Source organism: Canis lupus, chromosome 10 (assembly GCF_048164855.1).
Source record: "Canis lupus baileyi chromosome 10, mCanLup2.hap1, whole genome shotgun sequence".
Classification (NCBI taxonomy): domain Eukaryota; kingdom Metazoa; phylum Chordata; class Mammalia; order Carnivora; family Canidae; genus Canis; species Canis lupus.
The window spans coordinates 66,129,249-66,155,954 of NC_132847.1; the positions used below are offsets into that span (position 1 = coordinate 66,129,249).

A 26,706-nucleotide genomic window follows, 5' to 3' on the forward strand; every position below is an offset into this window, starting at 1 on the left:
CCCTTGTACCTAGGACTGAGCCCAAAGAAGATTCCAACTCAGCCATCAGCCAGGTTCAGGTCTAACAGCTGAGCTAGCCACTGAGGATCCTGCCAAACAAATGCCAGAGGGAACACTTAAAATACCAAGAAATAACAAAATACTTGTTTTCATGGGGGTGGGGGAGTGGGGGGGCATTGAGGATTAGAGCCTATAACATAGAATGTGATAATGCCTGATTCTTTCCTAACCTGACATTCCTTGAGCTTCTCAGTCTAGCCCTGGTAGTACTGAAGCTCAGCTGCTACATTCTGCAAGTCCCACACCTCCCTCATGATCATGAGGCTCTACTACTAAACCCTATTCTTTTTTTTTTCTTAAAGATTGTATTTATTCACGAGAGACACAGAGAGAGGCAGAGACACAGGCAGAGGGAGAAGCAGGCTCCTCTTGGGAGCTTGCTTGAGTCGAAGACAGATAGATGCTCAACCGCTGAGCCACCCAGGCATCTTTAACTATTCTTAACATAAAATATGATTTAGCTTCCATTAAGATTCATAACCGAGATCATGAGTTATGAGCTAATGATGTGCTACTAACCAATTAAGATTGTATACTTTAAATGGGATTATAGGCCTCCATTACTATTTGATAAAGGTATTAAGCTGAAGCTATAAATACAATTTCATTTTGCAAGCTGTTTCTCTACGAGGACTTTTATCTGACTACTGCAACATGATTTTCCTCTTTGTCAGACAAGACAGGCCATCATCTTCTCCAAGGTCTATAAACTCAGGAAGACTACTAATAAAAGCACATAAAACAAACAACAGAAAACCAAAAATAGACCAGAGCAAAGCAATAAGGAATTATAAACTAACTTTAATTATATCAACAGGAAGAAGTTCAAACCATGTTGAGAATTTATATTTTAAAGTTTTAACCTAGCTCATATATATTCTAACTGTAACATAATCCTCTAAAGATAAAAGTATCTTGAGATGGCAAATGGACAGAACAATCGTTTAGGTAGCATCTAGGAATATTGCTACAATTACTTTACATAAATAGAAATCCATGTCTTTATTAGTAAGGTATCACATCTTAGAGTAAAAATTCACATAGGACAGGCTTATAAATATACATAAATCTCAAAATCAATTTCAAGTGAACATTAGGTACACAATTATTATAAAACAAATATAACCCATCAGTGTCTATTTAAAGGCAGTTTTTACAAAATAGTATCTTGTAGACAGTCTCAAAAAAGTATATTAATACTCCTGGAGCCAGATTGTTCCAGCATATCAGCGTGTCTGCGGGAATAAGGCATGTGGAGAAGCTGCATTCATTCTTTCAGGTGGACACTGTACGTGATGAAATGGTAACTACTCTAGTGACCCGGGTGAATGCCACAACCACTGCAACACCCCGTCACTAGAGAGTCACTTACCCTCCAGAAGGATGGAACTGAACAGCTATTTGCCTAATAACAAATGTGGGGGTAAGGGGGCTGAAAACAGTCAAGCATCAGTATATTTTAAGTGAAAAATCTCAAAAAGCTTGATGATTCACTTCGATATTCAGTCTCCAGATGTATTTAAAATCACACTAGCATAGCCACTATTTTTGTGAAAAGGAACTTAGACTTAGGTTGTTTATTAAATATAAAAAGCAAAGAAGTCCAACTTGAAACTAAATAACTGAATATCTGAATAAGGAATCTAAATACAAATTATGTGTAGGTTGTATCAACATGCCATTTACTTAATTAACATTAGCCTTAGCTTCTTAACTAAAAGTATAGACAAGTCAAACTCAAGAGTGATACTTTATACATTCTTAACCATTCATATAATGCAGAGTGGAGGCGGCAAGGCTTAATAAAGGAATCCTTTCTACAAACTAAATTCCTAAAAACTCAAGGGTAGTGTTGCCTATAATATGCACAATGCGGTATCTCTTGGGTTTTAGAGTATTCAAGAGATCAGTAAGAGGAACAATCCTGACAAAGACCTTCACATGGGCATGGCATGTATCTATAGGCATTTATGTACAAACACACACAGACCTCATCATGTATGTACAAATATATATATATATACACACACTCAGAATAATCAAACTGTCCACTAAACATAACCGGTTCTGTTTAGAGAACAAGTATATACACTACAATTATATACAACAAAGTATATACATCTCAGCATCTGGCCTAGTGAAGGGGTTCTCAAACATTTTTCCACTAGGACACACGAGAGAGATGCCATAGTCACGTGTGTAAAACTCTCCCCTGGGTGTAACAGATTTAGATAGTGCTTAAAAAGAAATCTACAGGGAAATTAATTACTCTGAAACCTTGTAATCCCCACCATGAAGAGCAATTCACCAGTAAGAGTCATTCATGATCGCCACAGCTTAGAGAAATTAAAACTGCTGCTTACTCGGTTCTGAATTTACTGCAACAGAGTTGAGCAGCTGAAACAGAGACCACAAAGCCTGAAATCTTTATCATCTGGCCCTTGACAGAAAAAGTTTGTGGACCCCAGGCGAGGGCAAAGAATGACACACAACCTCAGTGGTAACATCTTGGAAGCACAAAATCCAGAATCTGGACAGTAAATTTAATTACAAGAAGTTGTAGTAAAAACCGTCTGGGATGAAAAATCCATCCCTGACCTGTCCGAACTTTCTGATTTGACAAAAGTCAATTTAAAAATCATTGAATATAAAAAAAAAATCACTGAATATGGCTCCTGCATTTTGTCTGAAATAATGGTCATAAATTCAACTTTGAGACTACAGTGGAACTATAATAGGACATTGGGTTCCAAAAGAGAAGACCTGGGGTTTTAGGCAAATCACTTCTAAAACATTAAGGCAAATACACTCTTCCAGGATTGTCCAATCTGTGTATTAAAAACAAAAACAAAAAACAAAAACCTATTAAAAGCACTAACATGGCTGATAAAGATTTTAAATGTTTTTGAGAAGAAAGTTTAAGAAAAATGTACCTCTTTCCCCAAACAGAACTACAAAAGTCCTCCTATTTATTGTGAATCAGTAAAGGGGGGAGAGGGGGAGCACCTACCTAATTTAAATGTGGAGAGTGGATTCCATTTAATAAACATACTAATGAGTGTGGATAAAGACACAAATATGTAGGAAATCTTTTCACCTTCCTAGGCCTCAGCTGCCTTCTTGTAAAACTAGTGCATTAGGTTAAATGATCTCTAAAGTTCTTACCAGCACTGGTCATTTTTTTTTCCAGCATTGGTCATTTATGCCAAATGACTAGCCTCAGTTTCTTCATCTGTAAAATTGGATTAACAAAACAATCTATCTCCTACGGGTATTGTGAGGATTAAATGGGTTAATCCCCATAAAGTGCTTAGAACAGCACTAAATACATTTAGCTGTTATTATGGTTCTACTCTGGCACTTTATATATTAAAAAAACAAACTGGCCACTGGCCATCAGGGAAATACAAATCAAAACCACAATGAGATACCACCTCACACCAGTGAGAATGGGGAAAATTAACAAAGCAAGAAACCACAAATGTTGGAGAGGATGTGGAGAAAGGGGAACCCTCCTGCACTGTTGGTGGGAATGTGAACTGGTGCAGCCACTCTGGAAAACTGTGTGGAGGTTCCTCAAAGAGTTAAAAATAGATCTGCCCTATGACCCAGCAATTGCCCTGCTGAGGATTTACCCCAAAGATACAGATGCAGTGAAATGGCAGGACACCTGCACCCCGATGTTTCTAGCAGCAATGTCCACAATAGCCAAACTGTGGAAAGAGCCTCGGTGTCCATCGAAAGATGAATGGATAAAGAAGATGTGGTCTATGTATACAATGGAATATTACTCAGCCATTAGAAATGACAAATACCCACCATTTGAATTGACGTGGATGGAACTGGAGGGTATTATGCTGAGTGAAATAAGTCAATCGGAGAAGGACAAACATTATATGGTCTCATTCATTTGGGGAATATAAAAAATAGTGAAAGGGAATAAAGGGGAAAGGAAAAAAAAATGAGTGGGAAATATCAGAAAGGGAGACAGAACATGAAGACTCCTAACTCTGGGAAAGGAACTAAGGGTGGTGGAAGGGGAGGTGGGTGGGGGTGGGGGTGACTGGGTGACAGGCACTGAGGGGGGCACTTGATGGGATGAGCACTGGGTGCAATTCTATATGTTGGCAAATTGAACACCAAAAATAAATAAATTTATAAAATCAACCAATCAATCAATAAATAATAAAAAAATAAAGAAAAAACATAAAACATTGGTTAGGCATCTCCCCTATGACAAGTACTATATGGAAATTGAGAATGCAGAGATAAAACAGAAATTTACTCTCAATTAGGTAAGAATAAATGAAACTGAAGTCTACAGAATTTTAATTTCAGTGTGCCTATAAACTAACAATCCTCTGAAATGACAGTCAAATGCTGTTCTGCATCCCTGCTCTGTTAATTCTTATTTGCGAAGAATAATTATTGTTAAAAGTATCAATTAAGGTTCACTGCAGGGCAAAACAGCATTGGTACTCACGGACTCTGTGTTTCAAAGGTTCAGTGTTTGCTAAAGAAATGGTTTATGGTTTGATCACAGGTGAAAATAGAAAAACGCCAGCCAGGCTGGCACTGTATATGAAATACAAGCCTCTGAACCACACAAAGTTGCTGCAAGAGTACAGCTTCACTTACTTCTTCTGTCCAACCAAGTGTTTGCTGAGTGCCTAGAGTGTAGCAGCGTCTGTTAAGATGAGCAACAAGAAATGGTCCCTGCATTAGGGAGCTAGCAAGGGAGCGCAAGCAAGGGATTGCAGGAAAGTGTGGTGAACGACAGGATGGGGAAGCCCAGCGTGCTGTGGGAGCATGTGGGGGGGACCCCAACCTATCTAGTCCAGGAGATTGGAAGAAATATAGAAGCTGTGAGCTGAAAGAGTTTAGCAAGCACCAGAAGTGGAAGAGTCTGGACACAGGCAACACCGTGAGAGATGACTTGAGAGCAACTGTCTTGCAGGGACGTTGCAAGTGAGGAACGGTAGCAAAAGATGATTTTGGAGGTAATTGAAATGGATTTCATTTTACCCTAATGGCAATTAGAAGTCAGAGAAAGTTCTAAGTACAAATATGCAAGACTGGTTATGGATGTGGAAATAATTCGTGAAATAATTGGCTTGACTTGAAATATAAGCAGAGGGAAAATCCGTTAATGTATTCCTTCCCTGCCTGCTATAGAGGCTAGCCCGGCTCTCTTTAGTCTTAACCTATTTATAGCTGAAATACTATATACATAAGAGAGTGACGTATAAAAATATTTGCCTTCTTATTTACACAGTGGGTGCCTGCATACTCTGTATCCCCAATACTGAACAACCACTATAGTTCAGAAGGTATGCACAGGCCACCCTCAGCGGGATGGGAGGGCTTAGCTCCAAGGCCATGGCAAGGAGGTGGAGCCACAGACTGGAGCCAGATGACCTGAGTTTGAATCCTACCCAGTTCTTCTGCTCACTTAATGTCATTTAAACTCTCCCCATCTGCAATGAGGATTATTTCTCCCTACATCACTTGGTAGACTGTGTGTCATAGAAGCTCAACGTTTTCTTTGTTTTTGTACAGTTCCAGAATTTGAAAGCTCTCCCCTCAGGCAGACTTTCACCCTGCCAGTGAATTCCAAAGATGGCTTTAGAAATCAGTCTCCATTCTTGTTTAATCACAAAATCCACAAAATTGGAGCCAGGTCTAAAGCAAGGAAGGGGGCAAGCCAGAGGACTGCAAAACTCTACAATGGAAATCCATCAGCAACTCAAAGACACCCCATAGACTCTTTTCCTGTGAATGGGCTGTTAGCACAGATATTTAGAACAAAGGAACATTTGGGCTCCTTTGAAAAAAGGGAATGCACAAAGTCAAGGCTTTATGATAAGTTCTGCTAACTGCTGGTCCAGTTTACAAGTCTGAACTTGTTGGAATGGAAACTCTAGGTGAATTCACTCTAGGGGTCATCTCCCATTTTCTGATTTAAAAAAGAAATTTCATCTATAAAAAGTTTCTACTCCAAATCCCCACAATCTCCAAAAATGTTTTTCAAAATGCCTTAAATTTTTTATTAAGATGATTTGCCTATTATAAAACATAGTTAACCATGTTCCATGGATCTCGACTCTGACAACAGAATTAGCTGTAACCACAGATGAATCACGTAACTTATAAAATACAGTAATAGAAGAGTCCAAATTCTAACCACTATGAATGCTCTTATTTTTTTATCATTAATTAATATCATTAATATAGTTTTACGTCCTCAAGAACACTCACAGTTCTGTTTCTGACCTTTCCAAACAGCAGTAACAAATATTTTCTCATAACTACTAAGGAGAAATTTCAAGTAAATACGAATGATTATCTTATCATTGTAATCTTTCCCATTCTCCCCCATCAGCTGTGTAAACATCCAAACACACTCAGGGAAATTGAAAACTTCTCCTTAAAAGGCTGATTGTGAACTAGGGCCATCCAGTGAAGTGCTCTTTAGTAATGCTTCAAGTAACTCTCCTGAGCTGTAGTTGGAAGAGTAAAGGTTGTTGAGAATCCCTATGCCTTGCTCTTTCTCTACCTTGCTACATGTTATCGGACCAAGTAGCCAAGGCCACATGGCGTGTGGGTCACCAAAAAAAGACAGCTTTCCTTGACCTCAAATCCCATTCAGTAAGATGGCACTAATAATTTTCATCAAGCCAACTCAGAGATGTTATGAAGCTCAAATAAGAAAACACATTTGAAAGTGCTTAGAAAAAATTTTTTAAGTACTTTCCAAAAGTATGGGATCAATATTAAACAATCCTCTTTGATTAGAAAAGCAGCTTGCTCTTTCTTCCAAAAAACTGAAATCATAGCAGTCTTTTTATTTAAATAAGAAAAGCTAAAATTATACTGCATATTCTTTAAAAATATATTTATACTAAAGACTTTCTAATCCGTTTAACATGTTGGCTTTGTAGCTGTGGTTAAGGGGTTCCCATCAATAAGTAGAAGGTCAGGGCAACAATGAGAAGCAAACAAAATGGAGAGGAGAAGGTTTGATAGGCAGCTGATGGCATAAAAATATCTTCATACTTGTAAATACTGACAACACGCTCCGAAGTCGGTGGTGAGTCTATGTCGTGTCGGGTGATAGAGCCTTCAAGGAAAGAAGGAAGAGGACAGTTAAAAAAAAAAAAAAAAACAGATTTAAAATGTTGTATGCAAACAAGAGAAAGACTAGACAAGTCTTTAGCATCAAATACATAAGTAGAAATTATAAAGATCTGGAATCAGGAATTAGAGCTAATCATCAGAATTCTCCACAACTGTATATATATAGAAATACAGGGCAGCTTGGGTGGCTCAGCGGTTTAGCGCCACCTTCAGCCCAGGGCGTGATCCTGGAGACCCGGGATCCAGTCCCACCTCAGGCTCCCTGCATGGAGCCTGCTTCTCCCTCTGCCTGTGTCTCTGCCTCTCTCTCTATCTGTGACTCTCATTAATAAATAAACAAATAAAATATTTTTAAAAATACAAAAGAACATCGAAATGACCTAAATATACCTCCAAAGACTGGCTCTCATGAATCCACACTCCCACTACCTGAACAATAGTGCTGTTCTCTCCATTTCACCCCACTTTGTTGCTGCTCAGTATTGTATGAATGCCTACTTTCAAGGTCTCTAACGAGTTTTATCCTACTCCTACGATCAGGAAAACTGTATGTTGATTTCAACAGCAAGAGCTACTATTTTTATTCCCCTCAAATATGCCTTTTATATACGGATCATCAACATTTCTGATGACGCTATGCTTGCTTAGAGATGGCAGGCTCTGTCACTGGCTGTGGTAGATGAAGTGGTGGCCTGCCCAGGTCAGATCAGAGAGTGTGTGGGTGTGCTCTGTGTGCATCTGTAGGTCTGAGAGTCAGAATGAGGTGGAATGGTACAGAGGGTAGGAGGGTTAAGATACCAAACAAGTGGTTGGACTAGAGACATTTTTATAAACTGGTTAGATGTGTAAAGAGAAAAAGGCTGTGCACTTATTATGCACCCCATTCATAGTGCTTGACCTCCTGAATAAGCCACATAGAACTTGGCTTAAGGAGACTACAGGCATGTGAGTTCAGAGCAAAGGTTTCCTTGGAAATAGCGCTCAGAGTGAGGGTTTTTTAAAAAATCCTATCTGCTAGGGAGGCCCTGCCAAATTTGACATGTTAATTCCCTGCTCCAGCATCTGTGCCCACTCATGCCAAGTCCTCAGGTTGGCAGAAATTTTTCTTTCAACAGATCCACTCACCTCTCCCATCTAACCTAACCTGGTCATGTACCTGGTGACTGGTCATGTACATAGGCTCCTAGGCATAACCATGCACCTCTGCTTCCCTTGAGGGAAACCTAATCCCATATCCCCTTTAAACCCTAGCTTAATGTGTATTTGATCAATAGAGAGGTATTTAATCAATAAAGGGTATACAAGCCTGTAGATGGGGTAGGAATATGCTTGTTCTGTTTGAGGACAGTGAAAACAACCAAAGCCCTGGAGGGCTAATCAGATGAAGTGGGATCAGACTTGAGTGGGGCCCAATATATTAGGCTATTATTATTCCATTTATGTCAGACGATGACTTTCTGAAGTACAGCACCTTACAATTTGTAAAGGAACTTCAAATACTTGTTTTCATTTAATGCTCACAATGATCCTATGAAGTCGGTATTATCATCACCCCCATTTTATTTTATTTTTTTTAAGATTTATTTATTTATTTATTCATGAGAAACACAGAGAGAGAGAGGCAGAGACACAGGCAGAGGGAGAAGCAGGCTCCATGCAGCCTGATGTGGGACTCGATCCCAGGTCTCCAGGATCACACCCTGGGCTGCAGGCGGCGCTAAACCGCTGCGCCACCGGGACTGCCCCAATCACCCCCATTTTAGATACAAAGAAATTGAAGTTCAGAACTCAGATGAAGGCTGGGTATTGCTACCAACGGGAAAAACCCATGCTCAAATTTAAAGTTTTAGGCTCCAATTCCCACCATTTTAAATGAGTTCATTTTTCCGGGATGAGATAGAATTTACTTCCGTGAGTACTAGAAGTACCCAAAGATATAACTGCAGATCCATTGTTGGGATCTTGGGAAATAAGCAAATGGGAAAGGTATCACAAATCTGGAGGCATCCAAATGTTTTTCCAATTAGAAACAGGCAATAAAAGGCAGCTTTTAGGTGGCTCAGTTGAGCATCTGCCTTCGGCTCAGGTCACAATCTTGGGGGTCCTGAGATCAAGCCCCACGTCAGGCTCCCTGTTGAGCAGGGAGCCTGCTTCTCCCTCTCCTTCTGCACCTCCCCCCTGCTCATGCTCTGGCTTGCTCTCTCAAAATGAATACATAAAAAATTAATAAAAAAAAAAAAACAGGCAAAAAAGGTATAAAATCTCCAGACCAATCCCTGGAAACACTTTGAAAAAGAAGAATAGAAAAAGACAACCCAGATCAGATTAGGCAACTGAGAGTTGATGAACACACAGCAGAGAAAGACTCAATTGCTGGGAGCCGTAATGAGTTCTCCTACAAAGACCATGAACAACTCACTTCCATGCTTAGGCTGTTAGGCTTGATCAGACAGGAGGAACGCTGACACCATGTAACTTGTTTTTGGCAGCCTCCAAAAGGTCTAATGATACGCTTGGGTCTTTGACAGGGTCTGCTCAAGAGCCTTGCCACCCAAAGTGAGGTCGTCAATGTACGCTTGGGTCTTTGCTGGGGTCTGCTCAAGAGCCTTGCCACCCAAAGTGAGGTCGTCAATGAACCAGCATCCACTGGGAAGCTGGTTAGAAATGCAGAATCTCAGGTCCCACCCCAGACCTACTGAAACTGCATTTTATTTTTATTTATTTATTTATTTATTTATTTATTTAAATTTTATTTATCTATTCATAAGACACAGAGAGAGGCAGAGACATAGGCAGAGGGAGGAGAAGCAGGCACCATGCAGAAGTCCCATGCGGGACTCGATCCTGGAACTCCAGGAGCACAACCTGAGCCAAAGGCAGACGCCCAACTGCTTGAGCCACCCAGGCGTCCCTGAAACTGCATTTTAATGATACAACCAGGCAATTCCTGTACACATTAAAATTTGAGGAGCAATGGGCTAAATTATAGGATAATTTGGTGGATGTGTGACTACCAGGACAGTCATAAAGTGAACACTAATGATAATGAGATGCTTGGTGCCCATCTCTGCAGAAGTCTCCAGATGCCCTTTCCTGTTCTGTACTTTTTAGATTTAGAGCACAGGAGCTAAGAGTACTCACTGACTTTGCAGTCAGTGAGTTCTAGGACTGAATTTTAGTTCCTCCACTAATTAGTTGTATAGCCTTGAGCAATTCCTTAATCTTTCTAAAATGAGGATGATACTATCTATACCTCTCAAGGATGTGGTAAGGAGTAAATGAGAATGTTGTGAGAATTGAATACAGCACATACCCCCACATACAGCAGACACATGATCTGTTCCATGAAGCTGGTAGCTCATCATACGCTACCTTGTGCCGTGCTAGCTATGTATGAGTATTACTGTCCATTTGTATGTCCACGTATATAGTAAGTCCATTACAATTTCCTACAGGCAGGATCATATCTCCTCTTTCCTTTACATTATCCAAAGGGCTGACCACTCTCTTGCCCAGTAAATAATGAACACGAGCAAAACAGCACCTGGTGTTTAATCCAGATGCCACAATGTAAGCTTACCCTGAATGGCTGGACCCCAAGCAAACAGGTAATACCAACTCAAATGCAGATCGACAATTGTTTCATCTCTGGGAACGTTCACAGGGCGTTTAAATCTGCAGGTGACCCGATTGTTCTCAAAGACTCCTTCTTCATCCCTGGCAGGATTTCTCTGGATCTCCTTTGCCCACTGGCCTACATTATAGAAGTGCTGTATGCGGACTCTGCCATTGTCATCGTGGACACAGGCCATGACGTCATCACCACCCTAACATGAAAAACGAGGAAGGAAAAAGTCAAAGGTGCATCTTTTGCAAACTTCTCTGCTAGGAAGAAATTTCACTCAGATATATCCATTACCTCTGTAATTTGAAATCCCACCCCTCAAAATTATTTTTTATTTAAAAAGCTTTAACCAAATTGATGGAATTTAGCATCACAAGAGCTGAAATCAGGTACCTCCCAGTGTGCTATTCAGAAAATACATCACCAGCTATTGAGTTTTCCTGCTGAAAAATGCAAACCAAACCTAATCATGAAGAAACAATCAAACCCAAAGTGAGAGTTATTCTACAAAAAAGGATTACAAAAAGTACTTACAATCTTCAAAAGACCAATATCATAAAAAAAAACAAAAGGCTAAGAAATCATTTCTTTTTTTTTTTTTAATTTATTTATTCATGAGAGACACACAGAGAGAGGCAGAGACACAGGCAGAGGGAGAAGCAGGCTCCATGTAGGAAGCCCAATGTGGGACTCGATCCCAGGATGTGGGGATCACGCCCTGGGCCAAAGGCAGATGCTCAACCGCTGAGCCACCCAGGCGTCCCAGAAATCATTTCTTTTCTTTTCTTTTTTTTTTTTTCCAGAAATCATTTCAAAATAAAGAAGACTAAAGATTCATGACAACTAATAGTGTTCCTAGACAGAATCCTAATTCATGAAATAAGAATTTCTATAAAGAGTAGTACTGGGGGGGCGGGATGCCTGGGTTGTTCAGTCAGTTAAGCATCTGGTTTCGGCTCAGGTCATAATCCTGGGGTCCTGGGATTGAACATGGCATTCAGCTCCCCACTCTTCAGGGGGGTCTCCTTCTCCCTCTCCTTCTGTCTCTCCTCCCACTCGTTCTCTCTCTCTTGAATAAACTCTTTCAAAAAAAAAAGTAGTATTGGCACAATGGGCAATGATACTATCATATTAATATTAAACTTCCTGAATTTAACAAATAGATTGAATCTCTAAAGTTTCCAGAAAATAAAAATAAAAGCAAGTAGTAGCAGCAACAGCAGGGGAAATAAAGCATGTGGCAAAATCTCATTATTTAAAAAGAAAAAGTTCTGGAAGTAGATAGTGGTGATGGTTGCACCCTATGGACATAACTGAAGCCACTGAGGTGCACATTTTTAATGGTTAAAATGGTAGACTTTACATTCTGTACACTGTACACAACAAAAAGAAAGTTGTTTGGTGAATCTTTGTGAAGCATATGTATTGCACTGCCCTTGCAGTTGTCTGTACATTTAAGCTTTTTAAAAACAGGTCCAGGGGCTGGCTCCCTGGGCAGCTCAGTGGTTTAGCGCCTGCCTTCGGCCCAGGGCGTGATCCTGGAGTCCCACATTGGGCTCCCTGCGTGGAGCCTGCTTCTCCCTCTGCCTGTGTCTCTGCTTCTCTTTCTCTTGCTCTGTGTCTCTCATGAATAAATAAATAAAGTCTTTAAAAAAATAAAGAAATAAAAAGAATAAAAATAAAAACAGGTCCAAAAAAATGGGGTGCCGGGATGGCTCACTCGGTGGAGCATGAGACTCTTGATCTCGGGGTTGCAGGTTCGAGCCCCATTCTGGATATAGAGATTACTTAAAAATAAAATCTTTTAAAAAAGAAAAAACCAGGTCCAAAAAGTTAAAGACATCCATCAACTATAACAAATATACCATTCTGTGGGGGATGCTGATAATGGGGAAGGCTATGCGTGTGTGGGGCAGGGAGCATATGGATATTTTCTGTACCTCGTTTCAATTCTGCTGTGAACCTAAAACTGCTCTAAAAATAAAGTCTCAAAAAAAAAGTTCTCATTTTAAAAAACCCAATAATATACCTTTTCAAAACCAGATGCAAAGGAAAAGCAAAATGGAACTCCTTTTTAATAGTCAAAAAAGTTTAAGACTATTAAAAAGGAGTTCCATTTTGCTTTTCCTTTGCATCTGGTTTTGAAAAAATTTTCAGCTGTGCTTCTCTTTGGAATAACAGGAGAAGAAAAGAGAGATTTATCTGTTAAAGGCCTTCAGATAGGGCAGCCCGGGTGACTCAGCGGTTTAGCGCCATCTTCAGCCCAGGTTGCGGTCCTGGAGACCCGGGATAGAGTCCCACATCGGGCTCCCTGCGTGGAGCTTGCTTCTCCCTCTGCCTGTGTCTCTGCCTCTCTCTCTCTCTCTCTCTGGTCTCTCATGAATAAATAAATAAAATCTTTAAAAAAAAAAAAAAGCCTTCAGATAGCAAAATGTCAAACATAGAGGTGCCTGAGTGGCTCAGTCAGTCAAGCATCCAACTCTTGGTTTTGGTTCAGGTCATGAGTTGGTCCAAGGGTTGTGGGTTATTGTTAAGCTGGTTCGGGTCATGATCTCAGGGTCCTGGGATAGAGTCCCAAGTCAGGATCCATGCTCAGCGGGGAGTCTGCTTGAGGATTCTCACTCTCCCTCCCCCCTCCCCCCACTTGCGCTCTCTAAAATAAATAAATCAATCTTTTTTGAAAAAAAGCCAAACATAAAATTAGAACATGTCTTACTCAACCTCCCTCCTCTGAGTGCCCTAATCTTAAAATCTGCACTATGGGTGCAAATGCATTCTAGGACGGGAAATGGTCAATTGCATTGCAAGCCAGTTTCTGGGATGGCACACACCTGCTGTTCCTCTCACTGACCCTAAAGTGGGAGACAAGAGATGCAGATTCACATCCATGCAGTCTTACCAGTTAGGCCCATTGCCTTACTGCCTGGACTGGCTTCGGTAGCAGCTCATTCTTTTGGTGACCTTTCCAAGAACAAAGTCACTGGAGTTCTGACTGCATAGCCTGATCCTCCAGTCTCTACTTAACACCCACCTACAACCCATCAACAATCCATAAGTGAACACAGTCAGCGCTGCCTTCAAAAGATATCCCAGATCTGAGCACTTCTCACCACTCCCACTGCTGCTAGCCTATCTGAGCTGACCTCCTGTCATTGCAGGAGCCTCAAGACAGGCCAGGTGAAGAGAAGAAGGAGGCTCCTCTTGGCAGAGCAGAAGCATGTGCAAAGGTACAGAGGCCCAAGAAAGTCTGGCTGTCTGGGAATCAGGCTGCCACAGTGAGATGGCAAATGGTGGGAGGAGGGAAGAGCATAGCAGAGGCACAGAAAGAGCAGAGGTAAGAGATGGACAGCTGCTTGGGATCCAGACACCCGTCCTGGTCCTGGTCCCTGGTTTTTCTGAGGTCCAGATGTGTTCTTGCCTATGCGTACTGCAGAAGACTGAATTGTTGGCCTTACTGCTTCATTCCCTGGTAGGAGTGTTATATCCCCACACCTTCACAGGGCCTCTTGGGAAGGGGAGTGAAATTCCCTCTCCCTTCATTCTGGCCTTGGCCGTGTGATTTACTTTGAGCAATGGAATGTTAGCAGATATGATGTGAGCAGAGGTTTGAAATAGGCTTGGAGGGCTCTTGCCCTTCTGTCTCTGCCATGAAAACAACATGCCCTGTTAGCTGCTGGTTCCAGAATGATTAGAAAAAGCCCGAATCCAATTCATGGGCTGGAGCCAAGCCCAGCTGAACCCTGTCCAATTCACACACATGTGGGCAAGAAATAAATGCTTATAAGCCATGTGGTTTTGGAAGCTCTCCTTGCAGCATTACTGCCATAATAACTAATAAACCCAGGCACCACAAGATACCTCGTATTCCCATAACCAACCCTTCCTTTTCTGTTTAAGCTAGCTTCATTTTTTTTAACTTGCAATCAGAGAGCCACAGCTAATATAATCGTTACGCCGCTTTTATCACTTTATTTCCTTTGCTTTGAGAAAGAAAATCAAATGCTAGAAATTCACACATTTAACAGAGGCATGGTAGCTTGGAGAAACCATGCCCATTCTCCAAAATCTAAAGTAGCACAGCAAACTAAAGGGGAAAAAAAAATCATCTCTTATCATGATTTGCATCTTACCATTTTCTTGTCTGAAGAGAATCCAACTGCTACCCAACCATCTGTGTCAGCACTCAGCTCAAATTCCACATCAGCCCCTATCATCCGGTAGCTAAGGAAGTAGTCACAGGTCTCCGCATTGCAGCCCGGTTTGCCATATCTAGAGGATGTATCAAAACAGCACTGCTGCTTCATCTACTTATTCACAATACATTACGAAGGCAACAATATGTTAGGCATAGTGAAGCAAGATTATCACATAAATTAGCTCTTTGCTACCAGGGATTTGAAAACCACAATTTCACTCGGGAGAGACCGTGGAGAGTATCTGCTCCTTTTTATCTACATACAACCTGAGGACCAGAGATGGGAAGGGGATTGCTTGCGTGGTTGAGTCAGTAGCTGCAACAGGACTTGCACGTGGGCCTCACGTGCAACCAGGGTTCTCAGCATTATTTCAGAGTTTTCTCAGATATTACTTATTACTGAATCATTTCAGAATCCCTTTCAGAGGCAGAAATTCTCCGAGTGAATAAACTAATAAGCTGTCTTTGTGAATTAAATGTACACCAATTTCCTTTTACTTAGACATTTTAACACTGCTAAATTAACAAAAACATACAAATTAAATATAAACTACAAAACCCGGAGCATTTAAGTTCTCAGCATTCATGTGATGGATGATGTCGTTTTACTGAAGGCAGATTTTGCTTACCTGCATGGGGTCTCTCTGACTACACTGTGCGGGATCTCTTGGTTGAGCTCGTTCTTACTACTAACTACGATTACGATTCCACCTCCCTCCACTTTAATCTGTTTGAACTGCTGTAAAACCCTCATACATACGACACATGAAATGAAACCTCATCTGGTATTCACTGAGCATGAACGCATCGTTGATTTATAAAATCTGCCTTTGCTCTATTGGGCTACTTGGTGCTAACATAATTACAAATTGGGACTGTAGAGTACAGAGCAGTATAAACTGGTTATCCAGATAATCAGATTATGCAAACATTAATCTTTTTAAGAAGCATGAATGAAATGGAAACATAGATTTAAATTTTCTTTACAGAGGACTTGTGGATCCTTTAAAATCAGAAAGGTCTAGTGGAGGAAGGTTGTTTTACGCCATTTTCCAAATAACAGAACCCTGTAGCAATGGGTGAGACAATCGAAGGTCAGGTGGAAGGTATCTGTAGGCACATGCCACCAGGCTGGCAGGTACCCTGAAAGGCTGGGAAGAGATGTAAGCTCAGGACAATGCAGAACACGGTGAAAATGCTGGATGGAAGTAAGGGAAAGCTACAGGAAGAGTGAGTGGGCCAGAAAGTAAGTCACCCTGAAGCCAGCAGGTACTGAAATTCCTTCTTTTTTTGAAAATGTCCCCCAATCACCAGACTTAACATTGCTGGCCATCTTCCTCAATAATTGTATTATTTGGATTCTTAAAAATTCCTTGGAGGGGTGCCTGGGTGGCTCAGTTGGTTAAACGTCTGCTTTCAGCTCAGGTCATGCTCCCAGCATCCTGGGATCAAGCACTGCATCAGGCTTTCTGCTCAGCGAGGAGTCTGCTTTTCTTTCTCCCTCCTCCTTCCCCTGACTCGTGCTCTCTCTCTCTCAAATAAATACAATCTTAAAAAAAATTCCTTAAAAATACCCTTGTAATCCAAAGAGAACTGAAAACCCCTTTGTTCAAGTTTTTCTCATTAGACCTTGAGCGTTGAACAAAAGAAAATTAAAAACTTTCAGTACCGTGGCCACCATGACCTTTACTCAAGGGCAATTTATTTTAGGAAATAACAATTTCAAAGAGGAGGCAGCTTTTCCAACAAAAAAAGAGCTGTCTATACTAGTGTTCGCTAGCTCACCCCATTATGCTTTAATAGAACACTGCTAGCAATCACGTAGGGAGTCACTAAACCAGAGATAACAAGCTAACTACAATAACCCGTGTTCAAGGACTAGTTAGTATTATCCAGAGATCCCTAAGTCATGACTTAATTGAGAAGGCATTGGGTCTTAGACGTGTCTATCATGGTCTGTCCCACTCACAGCCCTAATAAAATATAGCTTGTGCCATGTGATTCTTTTTCATATAGCCAATTAATTAGGAGTAGATACTTGGGTCAATAGCAGACAAGAATGTTCCAGTGACCAGTAGCCTTCTAGAGCATATGGCCTCTAAGACTGAATACAGGGGTGGCCATTTGAAACAGGCCACATCCCTGCTGAAGCTTTGAGGGGGTGCAGGGCCCTGATTAGAATGAGCTGTATGCGATTTAAATACCACCTTGAGAAGTAAATCAGTTCCTTAGCCTTCAAGTTATCCAACTCACGGATCTACCAACCTAAAGCATCCCTTAGTTTTTCCACAGTCATCCACTTTGATTTTGGCAAATGGATCCACAGGAGGAGCGGTAGGGAAAGGATAACCTAGATGGTGAGAATAAACAATGGTTAGAAAATCCAGTGACAGCTTTCCTGAGGAGAAATTTTTCTTTTTAATAGGTTGACTATTTTCAAACACACATGTCCAGGAATGTTTAGGGCCTCAGAAGAGGGCTTTGTGTAAGCCTCATTACCCTCTTCCTGAGGGGAGGGTGTAGGGCACACATCTTTGAGCCAGACTTACATGCTAACTGAGAATATATGGTAGGGAACCTGAGGCAGAGAGGTGACATAATTTCAACAACCACGGCTCATCACCATCCCTGGGAGTGCAAAAATCACAGCTTTCATACGATACCTGTGCTCTAAGAGGGGAAAAAACCAACAATGAAATATTTGTATACTGGATCGTAGAGGTTTTCCATTTATACCTACACACGATAATAGGATTTTCCCATTTCTCTGAACTTGCATTTGTCATCAAGCTGTATAGGACAGTCTCATAGTTCACTAAATTCTACAAACACATTGTTTCTAACAGTTCGGTATCTTTCTTGTAAGATCACTTCATATCATGATACATTCAACCACACACTGAAAGGTAGGCCTGAGTTATGCTTCCAGTTGGTGACAGCAAGATTTTTCTCCTCCGTGGTTAACTTCATGCACACAGGAACCATACGTGAGTCATCTTGGGTTCTCTGTCCAGCATAGTGCTTGGCACTGGACACCGACTACATGATTGTCAAATGAATAAATAAAATCACCCACAGATATTAGGCAATTAAATATAAACTTGAGGCTTTGTTTACTTTGTTCCATTATGATGCAGGAAAGACATTGGGGTCTGGAGCCAATGGCCAAGAAAAAATGCTTGAGACATCTTTGGTTCATAAAGGTGATTTTCTTAAAGCACAGAAACAGGACCCGTGGGTAGAAAGAGCTGCACTGGGGTCAGGAGGAGTGAGTGGCCCATTATACACTTTCAAGTTGGGATGGGGGCGAAGGGATGGCACAAACCTCCTGTATTTTGGAAACAAGGTTTTCAGGGCCTTGAGGGGGCCAACTATTGTTAGGAACAAGTCATTTATTACTAGTTAGTAAAGACTCAGTCATGAGACCCTTCAGATGTGTATCAGTGGGTTCTATGCTTGGGGGATGACTGACTGCCAATATATATCTTGGGGGGAGAGATAAAGGACGTTTCCAAAGGAATTTTTATATGTTAAAGTAGACTCATAGGGTCCTGGGGGACTGTTGGCCTTAGTAAAGAACTAACATCGAGGCAGCGGAGATCCTAGAGGAATGTCATTCTGCCTGTGTCAAGGACTTGTGAATGGGCTGTAAATAGTAAGGAAATTTAATTTCTCTTTTGCCTTTGTTTCCCACATCATGTTATACTTAAAAAAAAAAAAAAGCCACTGGGCCATGGTTTCCACTTATCTGTACACTTGGGACAGTTCATTTCTACTATCCTAGATCTTGCTCACGTGCTAAAATACAGCCCTAGTAGCTTTTTTCTATCTCTAAGTAATTGGGCCAAGTACATTACTTTTTCTACTTTTATGCTTATTTTACGCTGAGCCCTAAATCTACTTCAGTACTCTAGACTAAGTCCTGCCTTGGACAAGTTTTTTGTTTTTCTCTCATTTATTGAGCAACTGCTTAATGCTACAAACTACATTAAGCATCTTCATATATGCTCTGATTTCTCACTACCATGCTGAGGCTATTTTTTTCTCAGAATAATTATCCAGGAATGCAATGACTAGTTATGTTTTTACAATTCTAGGGGTACCTGGGTGGCTCAGTTGGTGAAGCATTTGCCTTTGGCTCAGGTCATGAGCTCCAGGTCCTGGGAATGAGACCTATGTCAGGCTCCCTGCTCAGGGGGAGCCTGCTTCTCCATCTCTCTCTGCCTCTCCCCCTGTTCATGCTCACTTTCTCTCTCTCTCTAATAAATAATTTTTTTAATTAAAGAAAATAAAAATTCTACAGGTAACTGGGGCGCCTGGGTGGCTCAGGCAGTTGAGTGTCCAACTCTTGGTTTCAACTCAGGTCACGATCTCAGGGTCTTGAGATGAAGCCCTGCCTCGGGCTCCATGCTCACCTGAGAGTCTGCTTGAGATTCTCTTTCTCCCTCTGCCCCTCTTGCTCACACACTCTCTCTCAAATAAATACATAAGTAAAAAAAAATTCTATAGGTAAATGAAAAAGACGATCTCTTATAATGTAGCTTCTCAATTTCCCCATCTTTTCCTGTTATCCTTACCATTTCCCAGCACCTAAAATAACGCACTGGCATACAGCAGAATTCCATCACAATAAACGCCAGTTATTATTAATATTGGATTACTATTACTATTAAGTTTTATAAACTGGATTGAGAACTAGTAACCATAGGATAAGATCATCTCTAAAAGAATGGGTTTCTAAATTCTAAATTAAGAGCAAGCTTTGGAACAAAACTCACTTATAAATGTACCAAACTACCTTATTAGCATTGGCAAATGGCTTCTCGGGGCTTTTCTAGCACTAATTTCCTATTCTCTCATCTGCTTCTAAAACTTGGAATGAGAACTTGTTTTGCCAGATGCATTGGGGTATATTTTTCTCTTGTTTTGTAAGGTGTTGTGTAATAAAGAATTTGACTGGTTTGTGTCCCTGGTCCCTGGAGAGAGGGTGAGAGAGGCTCCAAATCCTTGGAATTTCCCAGCAGACTGTCTTCGTGATTCCTGAGCCCCTTGGGATCACACCTGAGCTTATGCTAAGACGGAAGATGACTCAGGATTGGGGGCTGGTCACCAGAAAAACCAACCATGTGACTAGAGGTTTGGGGCTGTCAGCTACTTGGGAGGGGAGGGAGGCTGGGGATTGCATTTAATTATGTAGCCAGTGATTAAATCAATAATCCCTATGTAATGAGACCCCAGTCGAAACTCTGGACATAAGCTCAGCACCGCTTCCTGGCTGGTGAACAAACTAATACCAGGGAGGGCGACAAGGCCTGATTCCATGAGAAGAGGGCAGAAACTCTGCATTTGGGAGACCCCCCCAGGACTTTACTCTAGTGTGTCTTCACCAGCTCTTCCTGAATTGTATCCTTTATAGCAAGTACAGTGCTTTCCTGAACTCTGTGAAACATTCTAGTGAATCACAGAATCCGAGGGGCGTTGTGGGTAGCCCCAAGATCTGCAGCCAGTTGATCTTAAGTGAGAGCAGTCTTGTGATGGACCACCCCTTTTAGCTTGAGGGGGGTCTGTGCTAGCTCTGGGTTATTAGCACCAGAAATTAATTGCACTATACTAGTTGGTGTTGGCAGAAAAATATTAAGCGCAGCAATATAACACTTTTCCCCTGAATTTAAATGATTTGGCATAAATTTAGTTTGGATCATGTGCCAGTATTTAAGCTCTTGTCTCTGAGAACCCAGCCTTCTATAGCCAACTCTCTGATGGGCTGAATTCTCTGCAAACCACATTTCTCCTTTGCCAGCTGGCTAGGCTCTGCCAAAAGGAAGCACTGGAGGGAGGCTAGGAGGCAGGAGGCAGGAAGACCATCCCTTCCGATTGGATTGCTGTCCACTATACAAGTCCGGGCGCTTCTGCTTCATCCTTGCAGTGGCCAGTTGGTTCCGGCTTCTGGCTTTTTATCTAGACTCCCATAACCAGCCTTGTCATGCCCTCAAAGGAACCAACAGCCACTGGGTGGGGAGCCCCATTCTCAGAGAATGGGTTGGAGTTTTTGCGGGGGTCTCTTGTCTGAGCTTCTAGATTCTTACAGCCTCAAGTCCTTCTCTGTGCCCAGACCCCTCTCACCACCCCAGGCCCAGGGGTGGTGGCAGCTGCTTCTCACAGTTACTCTCTCTGTGCTCCTTTTTGCTTCTCCCATGCCCCGACACCTACTTAGATAGCTCCTGGGCTGGTCATCCTGTTTAAAAAAAAAAAAAAAAAAAAAGCCTAGAAATGATTTATTTTTCTGATTGGATCTTGTTGGAGAGAGACTAAATTGATTAATCCTTGAATACCTACACAATGGATTTGCAGACTGTACCTTATTAGCCGTTATCTCGATAACAAGCTAGAGAATAGTGTCGTCCAACAGGATGTTTTACACGCACTGTACAATTTTACCGGAAAATTATCTTGATGGCAGAATTTTAATCTTTAAGTATGTAGGTGCACCAAATTAAATTGATGACATTTCTTGGTTTATGGGACATTCATAGGAGTCTATACAAAGCTCATCTTCTATTTCACCCTAATCCTTGCCTAAACCCACTTTCCTCCTGGTCTGGAGTATTTTATGCACATCCTTCTGCAAAGGCTGCAGGTTTTAACAAAATGAGCACTCTGACACATATATCTTAGAAAAGCAATATTTTACCATGATAAACGGAAAGCACACACTAGTAATAATGGGTACCAGACAACATGGGGTTGGGAGGTAAGCTTCTCATCTCTGCTAGCTCCTCCTAGGGCACGGAACTCCACCTGCTCAGGATCAGGTCCTGCCCTGTTGCAAAAATCCTTTCGTATTCCCAACAACACCATCCTGAAAGTCCTGCATGATTACCTTATAAAATAATCAACAAAGTGCCTTCACCAGAACCTGGATCTAAAGTTGAGGTTCGGGTAGCCCCAGTGGCGCAGCGGTTTAGCGCCGCCTGCAGCCCAGGGCGTGATCCTGGAGACCCGGGATCGAGTCCCACCGTCAGGCTCCCTGCATGGGGTCCGCTTCTCTCTCTGCCTCTCTCCCTCTCTCTCTGAATGAATAAATAAATATATAAATCTTTAAAAAAAATAAAGTTGAGGTTCCAGGCCAATTTTTCACTATGCCAACAGTGCCACCCTGCCATGCTGTCCACAGCTGCACTCTACTGGCCATCCCAAGGCCTGCCCAAGGTCTGGAAGCACCAGAGCAAAGCAGTATCAAGAGCCCAGCCTCATTTACCATCCACCATCCATATGTTTATTTTTTTAAATTTTTTCATGTTTATTTTTAGACATGGGTGTTCTTGAAAAGTAGATGGTTTTGTATGCTTTTAAGCTGCAGAATAGCGACACTGTGCAGTAAATCTCATTCTACTATTTTTATTTTCCTTTGGAAATCTATCCCTATATGTAAACGTGAGACCTCTTATTACTCCTGATTGAATAGCATTCTGTGATGTGCATATAAACACAGGTTTTGAAATAACCTCCCCATTGCCTTAATGTTTAAAATGCCTTCAATGTTTGCTTTGTCCAATAATGAGATGAACTGCCTTACATATGTTTCTCGTAGACATATGCAAGAGGTTTTTGATTTGTTTCAGTAAACCCCAGAGAGCAATAGCTAGTTCTCATCTTTAATTCCACAAAGCTCAGTAAGATTAGGATTCAGACTACCAGCACCAGTTTATAATCTCATTCATAGTACATGAGGCTCCTATTTCCCCACATTCTTGCCTGTACTGGATACCATCCGACATTCTCAGTATTTTTATTTCTATTTCCCCAGGTACTAGCATGGTTAAACATCTCTTCATATTTTGCATGAGCCGCTTGGGTTTCCTTTTCTATGACGTGTATACACATAATCTTTACACTTTTTTATTTATTTTATTTTTTATTTTATTATTTTGCGCTTCTCTTTTAAACTTCATTTTCAGTCTCTCTTATGGGAGTTTATGTGTATTCCAGGTATCAACTCACTGGTGGTTTCTGATGCTGCATCCCCCCCCCCCCCCCGCCTTCTAGTCTGCCACCAATCTTACTTTTTTCAATGATATTCTTCCCTGGACTCAAATCTTTAAATGTGATGTAGTTGAGGAAATAATTTTTCTTCTTTTGGTTTGTGCTGTTAGAGTCTTGCCTAAGAGATGAATCTCCATTCTAAGGACACGAAGATCTTTCCCTACACATTTATTTATTAACTTTGTAGTACTCTTTTCAATTTAGACCTGACGCATTTAGAATTTATGGTTTTCTATGATGTGAAGAAAACAGTTTTATTTTTCTCCTTACATGGACTCAATTTTTCTCAACATCATTTACTAAATAACACGATTTATGATGACACCTCAATAACTTACTGGTTCTCATAGGAATATAGGTCTATTTCTGGATTTTCTTCTTTGTTTTTTTTTTTTTTTTTGACTGTTCCTGAGCCAGGATCGCACTATGTGAAATACTAAGCTTTGTAACCCAGCAATTCATAGAACTTGATTCTTCCATGCAAAGGATAGATCCTCATTTGTCAAGTTCTCTCCCCAAATACTCTTGGGCTCTTATACGGGACTGCATTAAATGAACAGATGAGTGGGGAGAGAGCTGACCTCTTTATAATACAAAGTTACTCCTTTCAAGATCATAGTATATTTCCCCTTTGTGTTTTTTATATCACTTAATAGTTACATTTTTTTCTCCACACAGGACCAGGGCACTCTTTGTTAGACAAAATCTGGACATTATATGGATTTCGGTTGCTATTTTATTTATTTATTTAATTTATTTTTAAAGATGTTATTTATTTATTCATGAGAGACAGAGAGAGACAGATGGAGAGGCAGAGACACAGGCAGAGGGAGAAGCAGGCTCCATGCAGGGAGCCTGATGTGGGACTCGACCCTGGGTCTCCAGGATCACACCCTGGGCTGAAGGCAGGCACTAAACCGCTGAGCCACCCGGGCGCCCTCAGTTGCTATTTTAAATAGTATCTTGTTTTGACATTTTCTAGCTTATTGTTGCTAAAGAAGAAGAGAGCTTTTGGTTTACACATGCTAGTCTTGTTTATGGTGACCTTACTGCGATCTCTTGATTATGTATCTGTTTGTTAATTCTTTCCAATTTTCCATGTAAATACTCATATCGGAGAGAAAAAAAACATATATTCACACAAAAACTTGTACACAGATGTTCATGGCAGCATTATTTATAATAGCCCCAAGTGGGGAATAACCCAAATATCCATCAATTGGTGAATATTTGTGGTTTCCTCTCTTGTCTAATTCACAGACACGATATATTCCTCTTCTGCAGTTCCTTGGGCCTGTCCTGCCATACTCTGCTGGGTGGTTAATGGCTTCTGGTTCGCTATTTATTGCTTCTAATTGACTGCTTGGCTCACAGCCCTCAGGTATTAATTTAGTACTTGATTCCTTAAAGTTTTAACCAGCAGATGTCTGTTCAAATCTGAAGACTACTGCACCAGCCTCTTTCTCTTTCTGAACTGCCTGAATCGTTGCTTCTGCTTCTCAGTCATAGAATGAAGTAAAAATGGCAAGGGGCTTCAGAAAGTATAAAATATGTAATGCTCCCCACACAGGCGAATGGCCATTCAGCTTGCTTGCTTGCTTGCTTTTTAAAAGATTTTATTTATTCATGAGAGACACACACATAGAGGGGCAGAGACATAGGCAGAGAGAGAGAGGCAGGCTCCATGCAGGGAGCCCCATGTGGGACTCAATCCCTGGACCCCGGGATCACTCCCTGGGCTGAAGGCAGGCGCTCAACCGCTGAGCCACCTGGAAGTCCCACCATTTGGGTTTCACCACAGCAGTCCAGCAGGTGGGAACCCACGCTTCCCCACGCTAATCGCCCAACCTCATCGATCCCGAACCCCTTTGCTCAAGTTTGCACACAAAAATACCTCATTCAGCCCGTCCCACTGTATTTCCTATTGCAGATCAACAGGGACCCTCTGCTCCAAAGAGGTGGCCACCCTGTGCCACCTTATCCATAAAGTCAATCAACAAATCTATGTAGTTTCCTGCTAACTTTCTAGCTATGTGGCTTTAGCTAAGATATTTAAATTTTCCGTGGGTCAGATTTTTGAACTCTCAGTCGGGCTAAAGGGCATCGACATCAGTTTGCTGTCAGAATGAAAGGTAATATGGATAAAGGAGCCCCTGGGTGGCTCAGGGTTGAACGCCTGCCTTCAGCTCAGGGCGTGATCCCGGGGTCCTGGGATCGAGTCCTGCATTGGGCTCCCTGCATGAAGCCTGCCTCTCCCTCTATCTGTGTCTCTGCCTCTCTCTCTGGGTCTCTCATGAATAAATAAATAAAATCTTTTTTAAAAAGTTAATATGTATAAGGAACTTAGAACCATACCTGATGCACAGTAAGTATATATTAAAAGTGAGCCCCATTTAGTGTTATCATCAGACTACAATCATGGAGAATATATAGATCATTCAGATAGAGGTTATTAACCTTTAAAGAACTTCCAGGTTGGCAGGGTGACGAGTTAGGTATCCCTATACATTACATGGTACGTGTAGGAAGAACACAGGTAGATGAAGGAGTCCGTGCCCTTTCCCCAAGTTCTGTTCTTCTCTTTACTGTCTTACTAGCTCTTTCCCAAGTAGGAAAAATTGTGGTCAAAACCCGATGCTCAGAAATGGGCCACATTTTACAAGTGGCCAGATCACTGTGCCTTAGAGATAAGCAATCATGAATATGTTTCCTCTTTTCCTGCCAAGGCAGGGTATGGCGAGTCAGTTACCACCCTCCATACGGCAGGCTGGTAAGGCTTCAGGGTTTGTAGAGATCTTCACGGCAGGGAAAAGAGAGCAGGAGGCTTTACCTGGGATGTAACACTAAGCCAAAAACATCCAATTCAGTTTTTTCAAAGAACCTTCAGAATAGAATATTTGCCCATAATCACAAAGTAATCTGTTTTACATTCTGTTGTTCTGGATATATAGATTCCGTGTTAAGAGCCTCAAGAGGAAGAGGTATGAATGGTAGGATTCAAGCATTAGCACCCTATCCAAACTCTTGACCATAGAGAGCCAATAGGGTCAAGAGCGGGGCTAGATTGTACGGTGTGAGACAACATCCTTGCTTAGTGGCAGGGGATGGGAAAGGAGGAAATCCAGGAAGGCTCCCTGAAAGAGGTGGCAGTGGAGTTAGGAATGTAAGGATGAGAGGTATAGGTTAAGACAGTGGGAACCGCTAAGAATTCTGAAATATAACACAGTTAATGGGGGCCTGGGTGGGTCAGTCAGTTAAGTGTCCGACTCCTGATTTTGGCTCAAGTCATGATCTCAGGGTCATGAGATGGAGCCCCTGTGACGGGCTCCTCACTGCAGGTAGAACCTGCTTAAGATTCTCTCTCTCTCTCCCTCTGCCCACCCCACCCCCACCTCTTCACACTGTCTCCAAATAACAACTCACCAAAAAACCCCACTTAGCATCGTTAAACCAAAATATAAAATAAGTTTTTAAAAATGAACATATTTAGGGGCAATTAAATATACCAAATTAGCCAGTTTTCAGCCTCTGGCTTTGGGTAGTCTTGGGCGGTCAGGACACTGGAGAAATGGTTTCTAGACAGGGTGGGTAGTGGTCAGTGGACTCTCCTAAAGTTTCAGTGAATTCTCCATCCCCATTATTCTAA

General features: G+C 41.5%; 1 protein-coding gene and 1 long non-coding RNA gene across 5 annotated transcripts in view; one reads left to right on the forward strand and one right to left on the reverse strand.

Moving 5' to 3' along the window:
• Positions 1 to 26,706, forward strand: part of LOC140641840 (uncharacterized) — a 47,707-nt gene that overhangs the window by 9,523 nt on the left and 11,478 nt on the right. The window contains exons 2-3 of one of the 4 annotated variants that reach the window (XR_012038455.1): positions 10,922 to 11,058; positions 13,981 to 14,156. The exons of 1 other annotated variant lie outside the window; for it this stretch is intronic. This is a non-coding gene — a long non-coding RNA (uncharacterized lncRNA). The remainder of the gene's footprint in view (positions 1 to 10,921; positions 11,059 to 13,980; positions 14,157 to 26,706) is intronic. 2 more of the 4 variants (XR_012038454.1, XR_012038453.1) reach the window with 2 other exon arrangements.
• Positions 842 to 26,706, reverse strand: part of FRRS1L (ferric chelate reductase 1 like) — a 29,646-nt gene continuing 3,781 nt past the window's right edge. The window contains exons 2-5 of the mRNA XM_072842271.1: positions 17,283 to 17,367; positions 14,953 to 15,091; positions 10,778 to 11,024; positions 842 to 7,180 (exon numbers count right to left, since the gene is read on the reverse strand). Of these exons, the coding sequence (XP_072698372.1) occupies positions 7,008 to 7,180; positions 10,778 to 11,024; positions 14,953 to 15,091; positions 17,283 to 17,367 (644 nt within the window). The 3' untranslated portion in view covers positions 842 to 7,007. The remainder of the gene's footprint in view (positions 7,181 to 10,777; positions 11,025 to 14,952; positions 15,092 to 17,282; positions 17,368 to 26,706) is intronic.